The 17,500-nt window shown below is 40.8% G+C and overlaps 4 protein-coding genes across 4 annotated transcripts in view; 2 read left to right on the top strand and 2 right to left on the bottom strand.

Moving 5' to 3' along the window:
• LOC134189890 (vacuolar protein sorting-associated protein 37A-like) overlaps positions 1-2,051 on the top strand; it is a 4,292-nt gene extending 2,241 nt beyond the window's left edge. The window contains exons 7-14 of the mRNA XM_062658284.1: positions 43-180; positions 251-308; positions 1,141-1,199; positions 1,272-1,340; positions 1,400-1,468; positions 1,523-1,547; positions 1,618-1,667; positions 1,856-2,051. Coding sequence (XP_062514268.1) covers positions 43-180; positions 251-308; positions 1,141-1,199; positions 1,272-1,340; positions 1,400-1,468; positions 1,523-1,547; positions 1,618-1,667; positions 1,856-1,918 — 531 coding nt within the window. The 3' untranslated portion in view covers positions 1,919-2,051. The remainder of the gene's footprint in view (positions 1-42; positions 181-250; positions 309-1,140; positions 1,200-1,271; positions 1,341-1,399; positions 1,469-1,522; positions 1,548-1,617; positions 1,668-1,855) is intronic.
• Positions 2,052-2,127: 76 nt separating this feature from the next.
• Positions 2,128-9,094, bottom strand: LOC134189891 (spermatogenesis-associated protein 4-like). The gene is made up of 8 exons (XM_062658285.1): positions 8,965-9,094; positions 8,757-8,886; positions 8,580-8,698; positions 3,595-3,685; positions 3,468-3,536; positions 2,961-3,021; positions 2,798-2,893; positions 2,128-2,384 (listed from the first exon to the last, which is right to left on the bottom strand). Exons 1-8 carry the CDS (start codon positions 9,039-9,041, stop codon positions 2,305-2,307), a joined length of 723 nt encoding a protein of 240 aa, XP_062514269.1. The 5' UTR covers positions 9,042-9,094; the 3' UTR covers positions 2,128-2,304.
• Positions 9,095-11,534: 2,440 nt separating this feature from the next.
• LOC134189577 (protocadherin Fat 3-like) lies at positions 11,535-15,746 on the bottom strand. Its single transcript, XM_062657890.1, has 2 exons — positions 14,861-15,746; positions 11,535-14,031 (listed from the first exon to the last, which is right to left on the bottom strand). The coding sequence occupies exons 1-2, from the start codon at positions 15,644-15,646 to the stop codon at positions 11,857-11,859; spliced, it is 2,961 nt and encodes a 986-aa protein (XP_062513874.1). The 5' UTR covers positions 15,647-15,746; the 3' UTR covers positions 11,535-11,856.
• A 764-nt stretch (positions 15,747-16,510) lies between these two features.
• The window catches only part of LOC134189998 (uncharacterized), a 1,064-nt gene continuing 74 nt past the window's right edge, over positions 16,511-17,500 (top strand). The window contains exons 1-5 of the mRNA XM_062658399.1: positions 16,511-16,616; positions 16,686-16,758; positions 16,873-16,936; positions 17,006-17,260; positions 17,328-17,500. The exon at positions 17,328-17,500 is cut by the window's right edge and continues 74 nt beyond it. Of these exons, the coding sequence (XP_062514383.1) occupies positions 16,567-16,616; positions 16,686-16,758; positions 16,873-16,936; positions 17,006-17,260; positions 17,328-17,392 (507 nt within the window). The 5' untranslated portion in view covers positions 16,511-16,566 and the 3' untranslated portion in view covers positions 17,393-17,500. The remainder of the gene's footprint in view (positions 16,617-16,685; positions 16,759-16,872; positions 16,937-17,005; positions 17,261-17,327) is intronic.

The following is a 17,500-nucleotide window of genomic DNA, read 5'->3' as shown; positions in this document are numbered from 1 at the left end:
AATCATACACTATACAATCAGTCGATGACATTTCTCGTATAGCGAACATCTCAGCATACCTACAACGTTCCAGAAGTTCCCACCAATTTTCCTGAATTGAAGGATCTTTCAATCGACGAACTGGAAGAGTTCAACTCAAAGGAAGAAAAAGTGCACTCTTTTATTGCAAACTTGGCTGCTGTGAGACAGACAGACTGATATAAGTTGTTGTTGATATGAATGAGGGAAGGTGTTTGTGTCACTTTGTAAGGTAAAGAAACTACAAGATGACCAAGCTGAGTTGAACGACGAAATAGAAAGTCAAGCCAGTGAGTGATAATACTTCAATGTTTGTGTGTGTGTGTGTGTGTGTGTGTGTGTGTGTGTGTGTGTGTGTGTGTGTGTGTGTGTGTGTGTGTGTGTGTGTGTGTGTGTGTGTGTGTGTGTGTGTGTGTGTGCAATAGCTCAGTTGGTTTGAGAGTGCATTTGGAGAATGAAAATATCAGAGCACCAGGTTCAAGTCACAGTGATGGCGAGCTATGGCATAGTTTCCTTAAGCAGAAACTTACACATAATTGCTTCTCTCGACTCAGGTGTATAAATGAGTACCTGGTTATTGACTGGGGTGGACATGACCATTGGCTTGGTCCTAACATCATGCAGCAGACAGGTACTTGTGGGCCTTGGTGTCCATTCCCAAAGCTGCGCCATAGTCAGTGCCCCTGGATGACTCTGGCCAAGCTCCAGGTGGATTGTAGTGCTGGCCCTAACCTAAGCCTCCTCAGCGCATGGAGGCCCTGTCTCTAGAGGCAGGGGAGCTATCTCTGCAAATGACCTTAACTTTAGGTCGATATCGAATGACATGGAGGGCTTGACATTTGTCCATGTGTGTGTGTGTGTGTGTGTGTGTGTGTGTGTGTGTGTGTGTGTGTGTGTGTCAGTTTGTGTGTGTGTTTCAGTTTGTGTGTGTGTTTCAGTTTGTGTGTGTTTGTGTATGACAGCTGATCTGCTAACTAATAATGTATACACACAATGATGTGCTGGCCACATTGCTAAACCGTGTAGACCAATCAATCAATATTTAACCCAAACAATATTATATACAGTACTATAGTATCAATGTATGGTGTTAATAATTATTTATCATATAATTATTGTTAGAAATCAATCTTGAGAAGGAGCCAGAATTACAAGAGAAGATACAGAAACTCACAGAGCAAGTACAGTACAATTGAAAAATCACTGCACCCAATCACCTAACCTAACAGTTGACTGACCTTCTCATCTCACAGCACGAGACTCTAGCTGTCATAAAGGATGCAGTCCAAAAAGTTCAGCAAAAGCACCAAGAGGCATGCAAAGTATGATGATCGATGGCATTGGTGATGAATGTACTCATTGATATCAATGACACTTCTAGACATATTCCGATTCTGCCGTGCTTGCTAATCTTGCTGAAGAGGTGAAAAGTATTGATGAACTATCGGAGGTGATGATGTTGAGTAATTGATATCAATTTATTCTTAACTCGTGTCTTTATCAGACGGTTGCTGAACAATTCCTTTCTGGTTGGTCTAGTTGTGCACGTGAATCTTGCTTACAGAATGTGTGTATACTGGTGTTGGTTGTGTGGGTTAGGTGAGTTGGATTCAGAAAATTTTATAAAACAATTTACTGACAAGAGAACGGTGAGTTAGTGGGCTTAATGGAGATATCAGAGTTGATGCTGTGTGATGTTTGCAGCTAATTGTGTGTGTGTGTGTGTGTGTGTGTGTGTGTGTGTGTGTGTGTGTGTGTGTGTGTGTGTGTGTGTGTGTGTGTGTAAAGCAGCTGTGGACCAAGTTGTCATGATGGAGTGTTTCTCTGTCATGTGTAGATGTATCACTGCAGGAAGGCGAAAGAAGAAAAACTACAGAAAAGTGTTGGAAAGAAGTGGTAGCATATACACGGTGTAGGATCGTTTCATAGTTTAGTTTTGATTGAGAGTATGGTGAATGGACTTGCGTAATCTGATCGACAAAAATAAATATTGTTGTGGCAGAATGCAGTACTAAGTAAATCGTGAAGATGAATGTGGCTTGAGGATGTGGTCAGACAACATAACATTTTCACATGCAGACACACACACACACACGTGCATGCACACATACAGCATGTGCATGCACACATACAGCACGTGCACACACACACACACACACACACACACACACACACACCAGACATGTGCACACCAGTGCATCTCAGATGTATTACAATTTCCTATATCATTTCTACTAATACGGTTATACCTAAATTCTAATCCACTTCGGAGCAAAATCAGCCAGACTAGGGAGCAGCAGGTTTGCTAGGCTGACTGACTTCGACTTCTTTGACAGCAGAAGAACCCTCAGTGTTGTGTTCCTGACCTACAACAGACGCAAATGAAAGCACCGAGGGCGTACCCATACCTCAATGCAAGCACAATCAACTGGGCAGTCAAAGTTTAGTAGAACAAATAAACCGGGCAAGGAACGGTATTGCTACTGCGCATGCGTACAAATACTGCGCATGCGCACCAAGAAATCACCCACAACTTAACTTAAAATCAACAAATGAAAGCATTGCTTCAGTTCCTAATGTAAGAAAACATCACTTCTTACCCGCAAGTACATGTACATGCATGTAGGATACTGTCTCCATTCAAAGGTTGGCCAATGTGACATCAAGCACTCAACCTCCATGTTTCGAAGACATCTGGAAATGTAGTTTGTATGACGACTGTATGAAGATGCATCCCTCCCTACACGTAACGTCTAGAATATCATAATCATCGTCTCACTTTCTTGCTGTTTGCTGTCTTTCACACTCTTGGGCTCTGCTCCACCCGTCGCGTGCCTCGGACTTAAACTATCACCCGCTCTAATACCAAATCTCTCTACCAAATCAATAAACACTTCGTTTCACACCCAAACCCAATCCAACATCACCAATCAGATCCTGACCAGGATTGTGCTCTCGTTCTTGTCGTCTGTGTTCAACATGAGTGTCAACGATATTCTGAGCCTTTAGAAAACGAGAAACAAAGTTTGGGTCATACAGTACAACCCAATTATCCAGACGTTTACAAATTTATTCCCGCCAAAAAACACGTGTTTGTCACGTGACATCATTCCAACATGAAGCTGTTAAGCGACTCTAAATTGGAACTATAGAGGACTTTACATCTAATCACTAAATGTGTAAATATGTTGAGTTGTTGTTGACCTAATATTACCGTATATTAATTAATTAATTATTAATTATGTACTCGACTGTCAACGTATGAGTGAGTCTCAAGGAAGTCACACCATCATGTCGTGCATCCAAACAATTTGGCTTCCACCGAAACGTCCAGATAATCGAGGTTGTACTGTACCGTACCATCAAATATCAACACTAATTAATAAATCTGTACAAGTTGCAAGCATCTAGAGTATGGAATACGACACGATGTGACTGTTTCTGTTTACCTTTTGCATGGATACAATCCTATCTGGTTGTGTTGTGAGTTCGGTGATTGCAATGTTATTCTTGATTGCCTGCATGTCATTGTGAGTTATATATTTGTATCAAGTTGTGTTAACAAGAGCGTCTCACTTGAGATGCGGTCGATCGTGCGTAGGATGGCAGTTGTGATTGATATGAACTGTCGGTGAAATCGTTTGGTGTCTTCTCCAGTTTTCTTACTCTAATGTATTAAGACAGCAAACATACAAAATATTAATTAATTAATTAATTATTTATATATTTATTTATATATTTTTATTATTTATTTATTATATTTATATATTTATTTATTTTTATTATTTCTTTATTTATTATATTTATATATTTATTTATTCTTATTACTTATTTATTTATTATATTTATTTATTTATTTATTACATTTATTTATTTATCTATTTTCATTATTTATTTATTTATTATATTTATATATTTATTTATTTATTATATTTATATATTTATTTATTTATTATATTTATATATTTATTTATTTATTATATTTATATATTTATTATATTTATATATTTATATATTTATTATTTATTTTTATTATTTACTTATTTTTATTATTTATTAATTAATATATTTATATATTTATTTATTTATTTTTATTATTTATTTATTTTTATTATTTATTATATTTATTTATTTATATATTTATTTTTATTATTTCTTTATTATATTTATTATTATTTATTTATTTATTTATTTATATATTTATTTTTATTATTTCTTTATTATATTTATTATTTATTTATTATATTTATATATTTATTTATTCAAGATCAATGATGTATTGATGCAGTTTGACAGTGGTCTTCATCACAGTTTAGAGGCTTTATCCTCTTCTTCGGTCTCTGACCTGGCATGGAAACAGGCAACTCTTCCAGTTCGTTTGGGTGGTCTAGGTCTTCGTGAGGCCTCTAGATCTTCATCTGCAGCTTTCGTTGGCAGCTGCAACTCTTCTCGGCAGTTGTCTCTCCATCTTCTTAATGACTCAGCGTTCATGCCGGTACATGAAGAAAATGATTGGACTCAGCATTCTTCCTCTTTCCCTGGTGAAGTGCAATGCCGGCAACATCTTGCAAGTCTTTTACCACCTACTAGTTCTGTCTCGTCCTCTGTTTCTTCTACACAACATTCCTTCCAGAAGGCTCTGGATGATACTTTGAGATCCAGCATTAAAGTCAGCCTTGTTAGTCTGCGAGAACAGGCACGTTTCTGTGCTGTCGCATATCCTCATGCGGGGGCTTGGTTGAGAGCAATCCCCAACTCAAGTCTAGGCCTGGCCGTGTCTCCGCGTGAATTTGTGACTTCTTTGCGTTCCAGTTTTTCCAGCACCCCCACACTCAGTCCGTTGTGTGTGCGGTCATGAATTGGACATTTTTGGTGACCATGCTCTTGGCTGTGGTCCTCTTCGGATTAAGCGACATGATGCCTTATGTGACGTCATCTTCCACTGGTTGCTCTTAGACAACTCCAATGTACGTCGAGAACAACGCTGTTCCTCTCATTCTATGACAAGACCAGGTGACGTTTTCCATCCCGACTTTTCCCTAGGCAAGGCTGCTTATTTCGACATTTCCGTGAGGAATTCGTTCACTCCCTCTCACCTTATTAATGCTGCCATAAAAGCTGGTGCTGCTGCTGAGGCTGGGGAAGTGGACAAAGATGAACGCCATCTTGCTAACGTTTCCAGTTATGGCTGTTTGTTTTACCCTCTTGTGGTGGAATCATACGGAGTGTGGGCTGCACATAGTCTGGAGGTGTTGAGATCAATTGTCAAGAAGTCTCTTCTATCATCTGGCTTGTCTCTGGGCCAAGCTTCCAGGCAATTTCACGAACAGTTATCTGTTCGTTTATGGCAATACAATTCAAGACTGATTAGTGACTATCTGCCTAATTATTATGACTCTTTGTGCTTCCGTCCTTAGGGCGGATATGTGTTATCTGTGTTATCTGTATTATATACCAATATATCTTCTAATAGTATAAAAAAATTTATTTATTTATATATTTATTTATTAACGTATATATATATTTATTATTTATTTATTTATTTATTTATTTTATTTATTTATTTATTTTATTTATTTATTTATTAATGTTGACACACATCACACCTGCACATGTAGGGTAGGTGTACCTAATTGTGGACACTCCCCGGTAATTTGAGTTACAATCGCTGTTTTCTCTGGTAGCCTGCAGAAAGAGACAGGAAAACAGGTTCAATATACACAGCAATGTCTAAGCTTCATAACGGGTACATGTACCTGTACGACTAGAATCACACAATGTCAGCTAGCGCACTAGCATAATATACGGGATAACATCTGTAAACATCCTGGACGCCGAGTTTATCCTAGTTGTGGACATTTTTCTCCGTTACAGAAAGCGACTGAGCTTGAGTAACAGCTGGACTAGATACCTGAATGGTTGCCTCACAAGCTGGTATTTTGGGCCGCGATGAAAACCATGTTCTGTGGTGTATCACCTCTGTGTAAAATGGCGTCTTGCCTTTCAAATTTTGCAGAAACCAATTGTTCTGTCTACAATACAATGCAGGAGATGATCAATTATGTTTAGATAAACATCTGAACTGTAAACTGTGGTTCTAGCATCTTTGCGTTGCTGGTGGAGCTGATTATTGATATCAGACAAGGTAGTTTTGACCTTCCACCTATCCTAGGTGAGTTTGTAAGTTTTCATTTTGTGTCTTATTGTTGCCAGATCTAGTAGCAGTGAAGGCCGTGTTTCCACTAGCTGCACCTTAGACTAGTTTAGCTTAAATGAGTTTAAAACTAAACCAGTTCAAGAAAGCGACTGTTTCCATTAGGAACTTGCACATCCGGGATGTGCTAAACAAACCGTCTAAGAACGCATTAATTTGAAGTATTGGGCTGGTCTGTCACTGAGTCAGGGCAACTGTTGGCTGTTACTGATTCAGCATCTGCTAGTAGGAATTTGCATGAGGATGACCAAGGACACCGTCTTCTCTCTCTCTCCGTAGCTGCTGATTTCTTTCCCCTAGCTAAAGACCCTTACATCTTCTAGGGCAATCCTATCCCGACAAAATAGTCAATATCATCAAAACAGCGTTGTCAGAAGCCATCTAAACAAGCGTGCTACTGTCACGTGACAGTTAAACCTAAACCACTTTGCTAAACCTACTTCAAAGTAGGTTTAAGAAATAGGTTTAGGTTTAACATATAACTGGTTTAGTGCAGGTGGAAACAGGTCAATTCTTAAACCAGTTTAGCTTAAACCACTTGGTAAACCAGTTTAGGCACTAGTGGAAACGCGCCCGAAGACAGTCAAATTCTGACTGGATTACTAATGTCGCTGATATTGACATTCCACCTACTTTGTTCGTTCTCATTTCATACCCTATTGTGGCCAGATGTAGTAGCAGTGAAAACAGCTAGATTGTCAGTGGATTACTGATGTCTAGATCTAGTGTGAGTGAAGATATTCACGTGTTTACTGGACTGGAAATACACGTTCGCTCCATGCACATAATGCGCTTCTTTAGCACGTTACAGTCAACGTAACTATAGGCTCAAAACTTTACCAAGGTACTCAATAATTGCTTAAATAACATCAGGGCACTTCCATGATCCAACAAAAGATCGATTCGTATACCCAGAATTTTTGGACGTGATGGGAGGAACCTTGTAAGTGCTAACAGTTTCGCAGGTGAATCGTGGTGATACACAACAGAACATGGGCTTGATTGCGGCCCAAAATACCAGCTTGTGCGGCAACCATTCAGGTATCTAGTCCAGCTGTTACTCAGACCCAGTCGCTTTCTGTTGTGGAGAAAAAATGTCCACAATTAGGATATACTCCCGTTTGGGCTGTTCACAGACATTATCCCACATATTTTGCTAGTGTGCTAGCAGACGTTGTGCGATTCTAGTTGTACAGGTATTGTTCCAAAGCTTAGACATTGGTGCTTACATCGGACATGTTTCCCTCTCTCTCCGTTGCAGGTTACCAGAGAAACAGCGTTTGTAACTCAAATTACCGGGGAGTGTCCACAATTAGGTACACCTACCCTACACACACACACACACACACACACACACACACACACACACACACACACACACACACACTGACTAACTGATTACGATTGACCAACTCTAGCCTCGGTATTCCAGACTACTTTCTGCACATGATGGGAGGGGAGAGTGGAAGCATAGAAGGTGACAGCTCTATTGTAACTGACTTCAGAAATAGGTGATGTTCATCCTAATCAATAATTACCCGCATTCATTAGAAACAGTAACAAGCACCAGATGGCTTGTGGGATATAAATTTGCCAGAAGCTGTTCGCTACCAGCCGACTACAAACAAATGAGAGAACGTAGAAAATGAGTCACTTTACGGAATCCAGTAGGAAGAAGGCAAAGACGTCACGACCCCGTACTAAAATTGCTTAGCAACCAGTTGAAGGGTCTTCAAGTCTTCAACACCAAAAGTAGACAAAGCAGCCGCTGTAATGCCTTTATTATCTGGTAACATCTGACAAGCATTCAATGAGTTATCATGTCATCAAAAGCAAAACAAGTAGCGCGTCGCATTTGTGTTAGCTTCACCCCACTGTGCTATTACAGTTGTCTGAGAATCGCTTAGAGGTAATTACAAAGTACTCATTGACGTCAGCAGTTGTCTACAGTGCTGATTGGCCATTTTTGAGCGGTGGTTTCAATTGGAGCGGATGTTTCTGAACTTGAGCAGTCGCCCCTCTTCCGAAGTCACTTACTGTACAACAGAGATGTCCCTAGACTGCTTTCTACTCTCCTCCCATCACGTGCAGAAAGCAGTCTGGAATACCGAGGCTGACCAACTCTAACAATAGCTATTGATATCAACTGTCATGATAACTAAGACTCACAGGCTAAGCCAAATAATTGTTAATAAAATTAATATCAATTAATTTAATTTAATAAAATCCAATGCATTAATTTCTTTCCAAAATACAATTACAACAAAAATTTAAGTAATTAATTTATGTATACAAGTTTCCGTGCTAGTAATAGTCATAGATGATTTAGCAGTGAGAGATGTCTGACTTTCTGTTTGTGAGCAACGTGTACACTTGCTCAACCAGAGCGATTGCAGCACCCGGTTTACAGTGGATTGTGCCATCCACTCTTTCCTTAGCAATACCCAACTGATGCCTCTGAAAGAACTAAAGATAATAATTTTTAAAATAAAAAATTAAATAATTGTTTATTGATATCAATAACCCTTTCCAATTGTTGCCAATTTCCCATTTTGCGCTCTATTGACGTTCCGTTGACAAACGAATGCATTTGAATGTCTTGAGGATAATACCAGGAGAATATCTCTGCCACTAGATATCCATTTGAGAAATCTCTTCGCAAAGAAACAACAAAATCATGAAAGGTGAACCCCAATGGGGCCTCGCGCAACAACAAATATCACAACACGCACCTTCTAGTGTTCTTCACCGAATGAGTGAGGTCTAAGCTCTGCAGCCACTTCAGAACTTCACGCGGCAAACCACTCATGCTCGTTGTTTCGAACTAAATGGTCGCTATGGTAACACACACACACACCCGTATGTATGGTATATAGTTGAAGGCTAATAATCAATAATAAAATTATAAAAATTACTAACATAATATTACAAAAGACACGCAAGGTTTTTGTTTGCCATTTAAAAATTAATTAATTAATTTAATTTTAATTAATTAATTAAAGTGTAACATTTGCATATAAACTTTTTAAATGATAATAATAGTTGTGTTTGTTAATATATTGCATTGTAAAATATTTAATTATTTATTTATTCTCTGATGATAAAATCAACGTTTGAGCTCAACTAATAATTATCACAACCAATAACAATTGCAAATAATATTGTTAATTAATTAATTAATTAATTAAAATATTCTAGCATCTTGCTATTAGATCAGACTAATAAAGTCTTGTTAATTCGTACTATTAAATTGACTATAAACAACATACTCCAACACAAACAAACTACAGCACAATCACATGCAGACAGACACACCACTGTTTGTTTGTACCTTTCTCTGCAACCTAATTTAGATCACGTGACAAAGCAATTGCAACAATTTTTTTTGTAAAGCAACATTATTTGGGGACCCACACGGTTTCAAGTTCATTTGTGTGATAGGCATAATGGTAGTGCGATTGGCATAATGGTAGAGTGCCAAGACAGCTGTACAAACATACAGTAATTGTAAGGCCTAAGGCGTTGATCCTGTTTGTCTATCTAATGCAGTAAAAAAATCAACAACACACTGTTTAGACTCCTTCTAAAATAGGAAAGATGAGATGAGTTGGAATAGAAATCTAGACGTGTGAGAATGTGTGGGCTCTGTTATGAAGGCGATTGTTAGAGATAGCTGACCGCATGTATCTAGACTGGACAGAAATAGACTGTAACGTGTTCTAGTTGTGATTGTAATCCATGCACTTGCAACTGAAACACCACACGTTACGTATATGCATCTACTAGCTCACACTCCTAAACTAAGACAAACAACAGACAGACAAACAGACTTTTGAAATGAATGAATGACTGACTGACAGACAAGACATCCAGACTGACTACAGACAGACAAGACATCCAGACTGACCGTTGAACGGACAGACAAACAGACAGATTGTTATATTTGGAAGGTTACTCGATCTACCAATAACAATCGCTTTGACAGACAAACAGACAAAAGACAGACAGACAGACAGACAGACAGACAGACAGACAGACAGACAGACAGACAGACAGACAGACAAACAGACAGACAGACAGACAGACAGACAGACAGACAGAATAGTTCATATGCATGAAATATAAAGATTTGACAGACAGACAGACAGACAGACAGACAGACAGACAGACAGACAGACAGAAGATTGTTTCAAGAGACAGCCACATAAACATAAATAGCTGTAGGTAGAACCAAGCCCTGTTGGCTTGGTTAGTATTCAGTTGCTTTGCTTAGATGGTGTATAATAGTTCAATGTTTGAAAATATATGTATTGACAGACAGACAGACAGACAGACAGACAGACAGACAGACAGACAGACAGACAGACAGACAGACAGACAGACAGACAGACAGACAGACAGACAGACAGACAGACAGACAGACAGACAGACAGACAGACAGACAAAACTATCTGGATACTTAGATACACTGACAAAGACACCTATAACCAATGCATGTGTCTACTACTAGTGAGCAGTAGAGTACACACTAAATTTCTTAGTTGCAGTACACATGGGTCATAATTTGCATATGGTAGGCCAATCACCAGATACAAAACAATCATTAATTATCAAACAAATAATGAAGTGCTAACCATTTCACTGTGCACATCCCTGCTAACACTTTCTGTGGTTTCGACCTCAACCATCTTTCCCACAACAAATTACATAAAGGTGATTGTTTGCATTACACAAATCCAGCCTAATAAATATTGAACAAAGAAGCTGTGACATCCTCTCCCACACACTAATATCCATTAGCAAAGCATGTCATTCAAACCACCGAGTAAAATTAATGGAAATGTTGATTGTTGACACCACAACCTTGTGCACCATGAATATTTCCATTAGTGGTGGAACAATGAGGGAGATATTGTAGGAACCAACGCTAACACTATGACAAATGGCCACTGAAACTGACAGAAGGAATAATAGTGTAGTGACACAAACGCAGCAGGATTCACACCTTCTGTACTGAAGGACTGAGTGTGGTCACACAACCTCAGCAGGACTCACACCTTGTGTACTAAAGGACTGATCTAGATGGTTTGATGACAAACCCCAGCAGGATTCACACCTTCTGTCCTTGTTGTCCCTTAGAGTGTGGCTGATGGCTTGTAGTTATGCCTCTAGTAGTATGTAACAGACACCGTCTTCCAGCAAATAATCAAAATTTAAGTGATTCCATACGCAGGTACTTCAACTAGGATGTGCATGGCATAACAGATAGGGCTACTTCATTCAGTCTTGATGGCACACTGGGTACATCATAATGACTTGTTATTGATTATTATAGTCGATTATGACAGCCTCATATCTACAAAAATACTACTTACTCGGTGATAGCAATTACTATGCTACTCAATCTGTCTTGTCTTCTGTGTTTTTGTCCATGGCTGTAAACCTATCTAAAAATATTACTGTTGTCTGGGTATTACTACAATACTACGTAACAGTTTTTGGGTATTGTTAGGGATGTGGCATAGCTACAAAGCAAACTAGAAAGCTATTCTAATCTGCTAGAGCTGGTTTGTTTTCTACACTACTTCATCAGAGTAGAACAACTCCATAGGAGGTAATGTCTGCTACACGTCACTAGCATATTCTCCTTTCTCATACAGTCGAGACATCTTGCTACCAGTTGCAGACGGAGGAAGTAGAGACATTGGTGTAGATGCACTGTCTGCTGTGTGATGTCCACTATCTGTCGACTCAGTCTCTGAGTCTTCGTCAGCTTCACGCTGTAGTTCTTGTTCATCAGAGGCTTGTAAAGGTTTTCTTGATCGACCAGAGTTTACATCCACCACTGTTGTCATGGAGTTCATATGAATCTCTAGACCCTCTTCTTTATCTGGTGAGTTCTCTCCATCAGGATCAACTCGTTCACTTGGTGGATCTTTGTCATCATATTCGAATTGAATTGGGTATTCCCTCACATCATCCTCAACAGCAAATTTAACTCGTGAGCTTGATCGCCGAGCTGCCTTCAGATCCGGTATTCCTTCTTCTTCGCTGCCAAATGTTGGACATAAACATATACTACGATTTTGAGAACGTAACACGAGGATGACGAATGCAATAAGAATCACCAACATCACAACCAATACAGCGCTCAGAACAATAACAATTGTCGTAATGCCATTATCACTGCCACCATCTGTCTTACTAGATTGTGTGCTTTCAACCTGAGGATCTTTTGGTCCACCAGGAGGAAAGACTCCAATAATAAGTTTTATTTCACTAGTCCGTCTAATCTCTGCCCCATTGTCTGTAGCCCTGATAACATAGCTGTAGTTGTTTGGTTCGACATAAAACAGAGGATGAAGAACTCTAACAACGCCAGTGTCTTTGCCGATGTTAAACAGATCCTTATATTCCGATGAGCTCAGTGGAAGCATAGAGTATGTCACTCTACCTCCGTCTTCTGTGTCACGATCTGTGGCTTCCATTGTCACCAGAATCTTGCTGTCGTCGTCGAGTTGAGAAATTGACACATACAATGGGCTCTTGTGCTGAAATATCGGCTTGTTGTCATTACGATCATTCACATTCACAGTGACAGTGACTAACGACGACCGAGGTATTACACCTCCATCATAAGCTACAACTTCAAAACTATGTTCCGTCATCCGCTCATAATCAAGAGGTCTTACATTTCGTATTATGCCCGACTTCCTTTCAACACTAAAATATACATTGTCACTACTCATTTCGTATTGAACAATGCTGTTTTGCCCGATGTCTGCATCAGTTGCGTTGACTTGACCAACTGAGGTTTCTGGTGGACGATTCTCATCCAAGCTAAATACGTAGCTTGTAGACTGAAAGGTTGGCGTCATGTCATTATCATCTTTAATCCGGATGGTGACATTCACATGGCTTACCATTCTTGGAACTCCTCTATTACTGGCTTCAATACGAAGCATCACGTTTTCTCTCGTTTCTCTGTCAGATTTACTCGCCACTTTTATCCATCCCGTCGTGCGGTTGATAATAAACCAATCTGAATCTGATCCACTCACTATGCTATAGAAGACCAGAGCGTTGTCACCTGAATCGCGATCACTCGCATGTACTCTCACTACTTTCTTGCCTACATTGTCATTCTCAACTGATTCTCCAGTATATTGTGACTCATCAAATATTGGAGGATTATCGTTCCTATCCAGTACTGTGATATTCAAGACATACTCAGATGTAAGAGGAGGTTGATCGTTGTCCGATGCAACCAGTTTCATGACAAACGTATTTCTTGTCTCATGATCCAAAGACTTTCCTAACTTTAGTGCCCCAATCGACTGGTCGTATATAAAGTAACCATCGCTGTTCTCTAGTTTAGCAGTAACATGCGTCTTCTGGCCTCGTAGTCTGTCTGGGTCTTTAAGAGTTACATCGGCTAGCAACGTGCCGACCCTATCATCCTCCCAGAGTGAATGATGATGTTCACTGTCATCTGATCGATGTCGGAAATGAAAACTGACTTTAATTTCAGGAGGTTCGTCGTTCACATCGATGATATTCACTGTTACTTCGACTTCACTTGTTCTCGGCTGCTCCCCACTCGATCCATTGTCTTTAGCAAACAGCCAGAAAATATACTCTGATCTATCCATTTGTTCGTAGTCAAAAGACAAGGCGGTTGTACGAATAATACCAGACACAGGATCAATACTAAACTGTTTCTCCACACCACGGAACTCAGACTGTAGAAAATAGGTGATGTGACCACGAGGACCAAGATCGGCATCAATAGCAGAAGCCTAGAACACACACACCAGCTGTACATCTGACACAAACCAGAGACTAATAGAACTAAAACAAATAGACCTAAAACAAGGAACCAACTAAGCCAATAACAAGCCATCTATTCATTTCCTTTGCCCAACAGAAATCTAATAAACTGCTGACGTTTGTTATTAATTGCAATGTCATGACCCTAAGCAAAGCCATGCAGTATGCATCCACTTGAATGCATCTCAAACAAGACCCTTCCATCTCAACAAGAAAACCATCCCTACTGTTGATCCTTTCATTTTACCAAACGCACAATGGAAGTTTGTTTGGAATGACTTCCGCTTTCATTGTCACTTTGACCTTGAAGGTCAACCCACGATATTTCACTTGCCGTCTGTACGTCTGGTCTGGACTGATAGTTTGGACACCTACAAGTGGCTAAGTGCCTGTCACTCATCTCACCCATCACTGCATGTTCCCAGCCGCTACCGCAAGAAAAACAAAGCGGGGCGGATAAACAGGCGTACTATTGTCACAAACCAGTTGGAAGAAATACATTAGACGATGAACAAAGGAGACTTTGTGGTGTAACCGCCTTGCTAGAACTGCGCCACACGCTTGCTACAATGTGTCACACGCTTGCTAGAATGTGTCACAAACGTGTCGGACTAGCTACAATGTCGCACTTCCTACAACGTGTCATCACACAGCATGCTACACTGCGTTACACATTGCTACAGTGTCATCAACTTGCTACAGTGTGCGTGTGTGTGTGTGTGCGCGTGTGTGTGTGTGTGTGTGTGCGTGTGTGTGTGTGTGTGTGATCGACTTACTACGATGCGTCATTTCGCTCACCTGGAACAAAACCTGATTGGCCGGACTGTTCTCTTTGAGCGACTCATCGAAATCCTTCCGCAAGAACACCGGATCGTTATCATTCGCGTCGGTAATCGTCACATTGACTAGATGGTACGCCGAGCGAGGCGGGCGCCCGCCATCTCTCGCAGAAATATTGAGAACATAATGATCGAGCGTTTCACGATCCAAACTCATCGCCGGCGTCAAATACACGAGCCCCGACGTATCCACAACCAACGTGAACGCATTACCTTCATTCCCGTCCACTATCTCATACGATACTTTACCATTCTGTCCGGCATCGTTGTCAACTGCTCTCTGTATGAAGCGCCGGATCCCCTTGGGCGTGTCCTCCTTGAACTCGACTCTTTCCTCGGGCGACGAAAACGTAGGAGTCACGTCGTTCTCGTCGTAAACAAGCACGTCGAACGATTTGTAATCGATGCCATTGGCGTGGCTGATCTCGATGAGGAGATGAACAACAGCAGGGTTGTCAGCGCTCAGTAATGCCTCTCTGTCCAGCAAGCGTTTTGTGCTAATGACACCCTTGGCGTCGATGTCAAAATCGGGATTCGAGTCGAATCCGATGTTGGAGAGTGCAAACGAGCAGGCGAGCTTGCTGCAATCCGGTGCAGCAGAGTGGTTGGATAGCAGACCATAGGCGTCGCATACTACTGTGTTTGTGGGGATATTTTCAGTTGTTGTGCAGTTGAGTGTGTCCTTGCTGGCCGTTGCTCTGCGTGAGAGAGACCACAAGGCGAGCAGAACGAGCAGGTTTCGCATCTTGCTGTCCTTGGCAGGAGCAGTCGATGTTGGTTGAGCGTAGGCGACTGGATCGGGAACCGATAGGCGACGAGATAAGCGTGTGAAGAGTCGAGACTTTAGAAGTGTGGCATAAAGTTAATGATCGGACCAATCAGGAGCGACAATTAGTGCGAGGTTGATAAGCTATCTTTTCCATGTTTCTAAGAGGTCGCGTGTTGTTTATCTAATGTGTTAGTAATGTCAATCTTTCTTGTGTCTGATTGGTTGATTGGGTAGCAACGTTGTATCAATGTAGATTAGCAAACGACATTGATACATCTTATGTTTGTGTAATTAATTAGTAAATGTAGCAGATAGGTTGACAGGTGCCACGCCTTTGATTAGATTAGGAGCAAAATTGTTCGCAAGCGTCCAGCGTACACCGCGTTGTGCATGTCATAGCAACAGAACGAATCCAGTGAAACTGTGTGGCTACTGAACGTGGGAATAGATTTGTTGTGTGTGTCAGTAATTAGAGCAAACTAACAGCTGTTCGGATGTGGTGTTTTGTGCAAGAAACTAATAAATCAGGACACCTGCAGCTGTGAAGTGTGGGATTGCTACCGGCTCTGCATTGACAATTGTGTGTGGGTTGTGGTTTTAGTGTATATGCAAACGCCTCTAGATCTGCAGCAGGTACGCGTACACACAAGACAATGCGGCAGCGTCATGAACGAGTCGCCTGCTTATTTACGTGGGTCCTAAGTGGCGTCTATCTCATGACTTATGGAACTTATCAAGACATCTGGCATCTGTTGTAACTGTTCCATTGTTCTCTACCACACACCGTGTGACGCACGTGACTTTGACGTAAGCACGTGACTTATAAGTGTGGGTTGCACGTGACGGGGCAGCTGGTTGCTGCGTGTGGGAGGGTTTGTTGGGGTGAACGATTCCAAATGACCTGCAGCTCTGCTCTAGTCCCGCTCTCCAACAGAGGACAAATGAGGTGCCACCTGCTTCAGGAGGTCCTACAATGAGTGTGCAAGCAAAGATCTTATGGTTAACCGTTTCCTAGGTTCTCTCGCTGGTCACGACATGAACTGATTTCTCCTCAAATAACAGATCACTGGGCTAAGCAAAGACAAAAGGTGTCTAGACTAGTGTTATGTTTATAGTATCTGGCAAGTATAGAGTGTTAGACTGATGGGTGGATGAAATGGGCGTGGTCTCTTAAGGCTTCATGATGCTCTGTTTGACTTTAGTCGTTCATTATGGCACAACTGCCAACTGGTCAGACAATTGCGTTCTGCAAGCCACGTGCAGACGGTAACTGATATTATCCACAATTTCACATGACAGCAAATTTATGTATTGAGGTATCTGTTTGTTTACCAGGTCGATTGCAGGCTTCTCGAGCCAGACAGACGGGTGTTGCTATTCTTCCTGGAGAAACGTTGGCTCCAATTGGTGATCCAGATTACAACAACTTAATTGTTCAGATGCTGCACAATCCAGCTCTTGTACAGCCGAGACCACCGACTGACTCTCGAGAGAGATACAAACCGGGCCAGATCACTCCCTCTGTTTACTATGAACGAGCCAGATGCGGACATCAGTACTGGTATCAAGAGAAAACAGGAAAATCATACAGTATGATCATAAATTACTCTTGACTTTACAATTTCACATTCTGGTGTGCATGCATTTAAATTGCTAGGAAACAAAGTGTCGATGGGAGCAAAGGCGACCGTTTTGGGCCTCGCCTTTTCGCCTCGAAAATAAAGCAGCAACAATGTAGCTACACTTACAGTACAGAGAGCTAGGTAGATGTCTATATGATTGGTATGTATTTCAGTTGACTTAAAGTCTATAGCTAATCACAACTATTCC

Source organism: Corticium candelabrum, chromosome 14, assembly GCF_963422355.1.
Source record: "Corticium candelabrum chromosome 14, ooCorCand1.1, whole genome shotgun sequence".
Lineage (NCBI taxonomy): Eukaryota > Metazoa > Porifera > Homoscleromorpha > Homosclerophorida > Plakinidae > Corticium > Corticium candelabrum.
The sequence above is the reverse complement of the archived record's forward strand: the minus strand, read 5'-3'. Positions and strand labels throughout refer to the sequence as shown.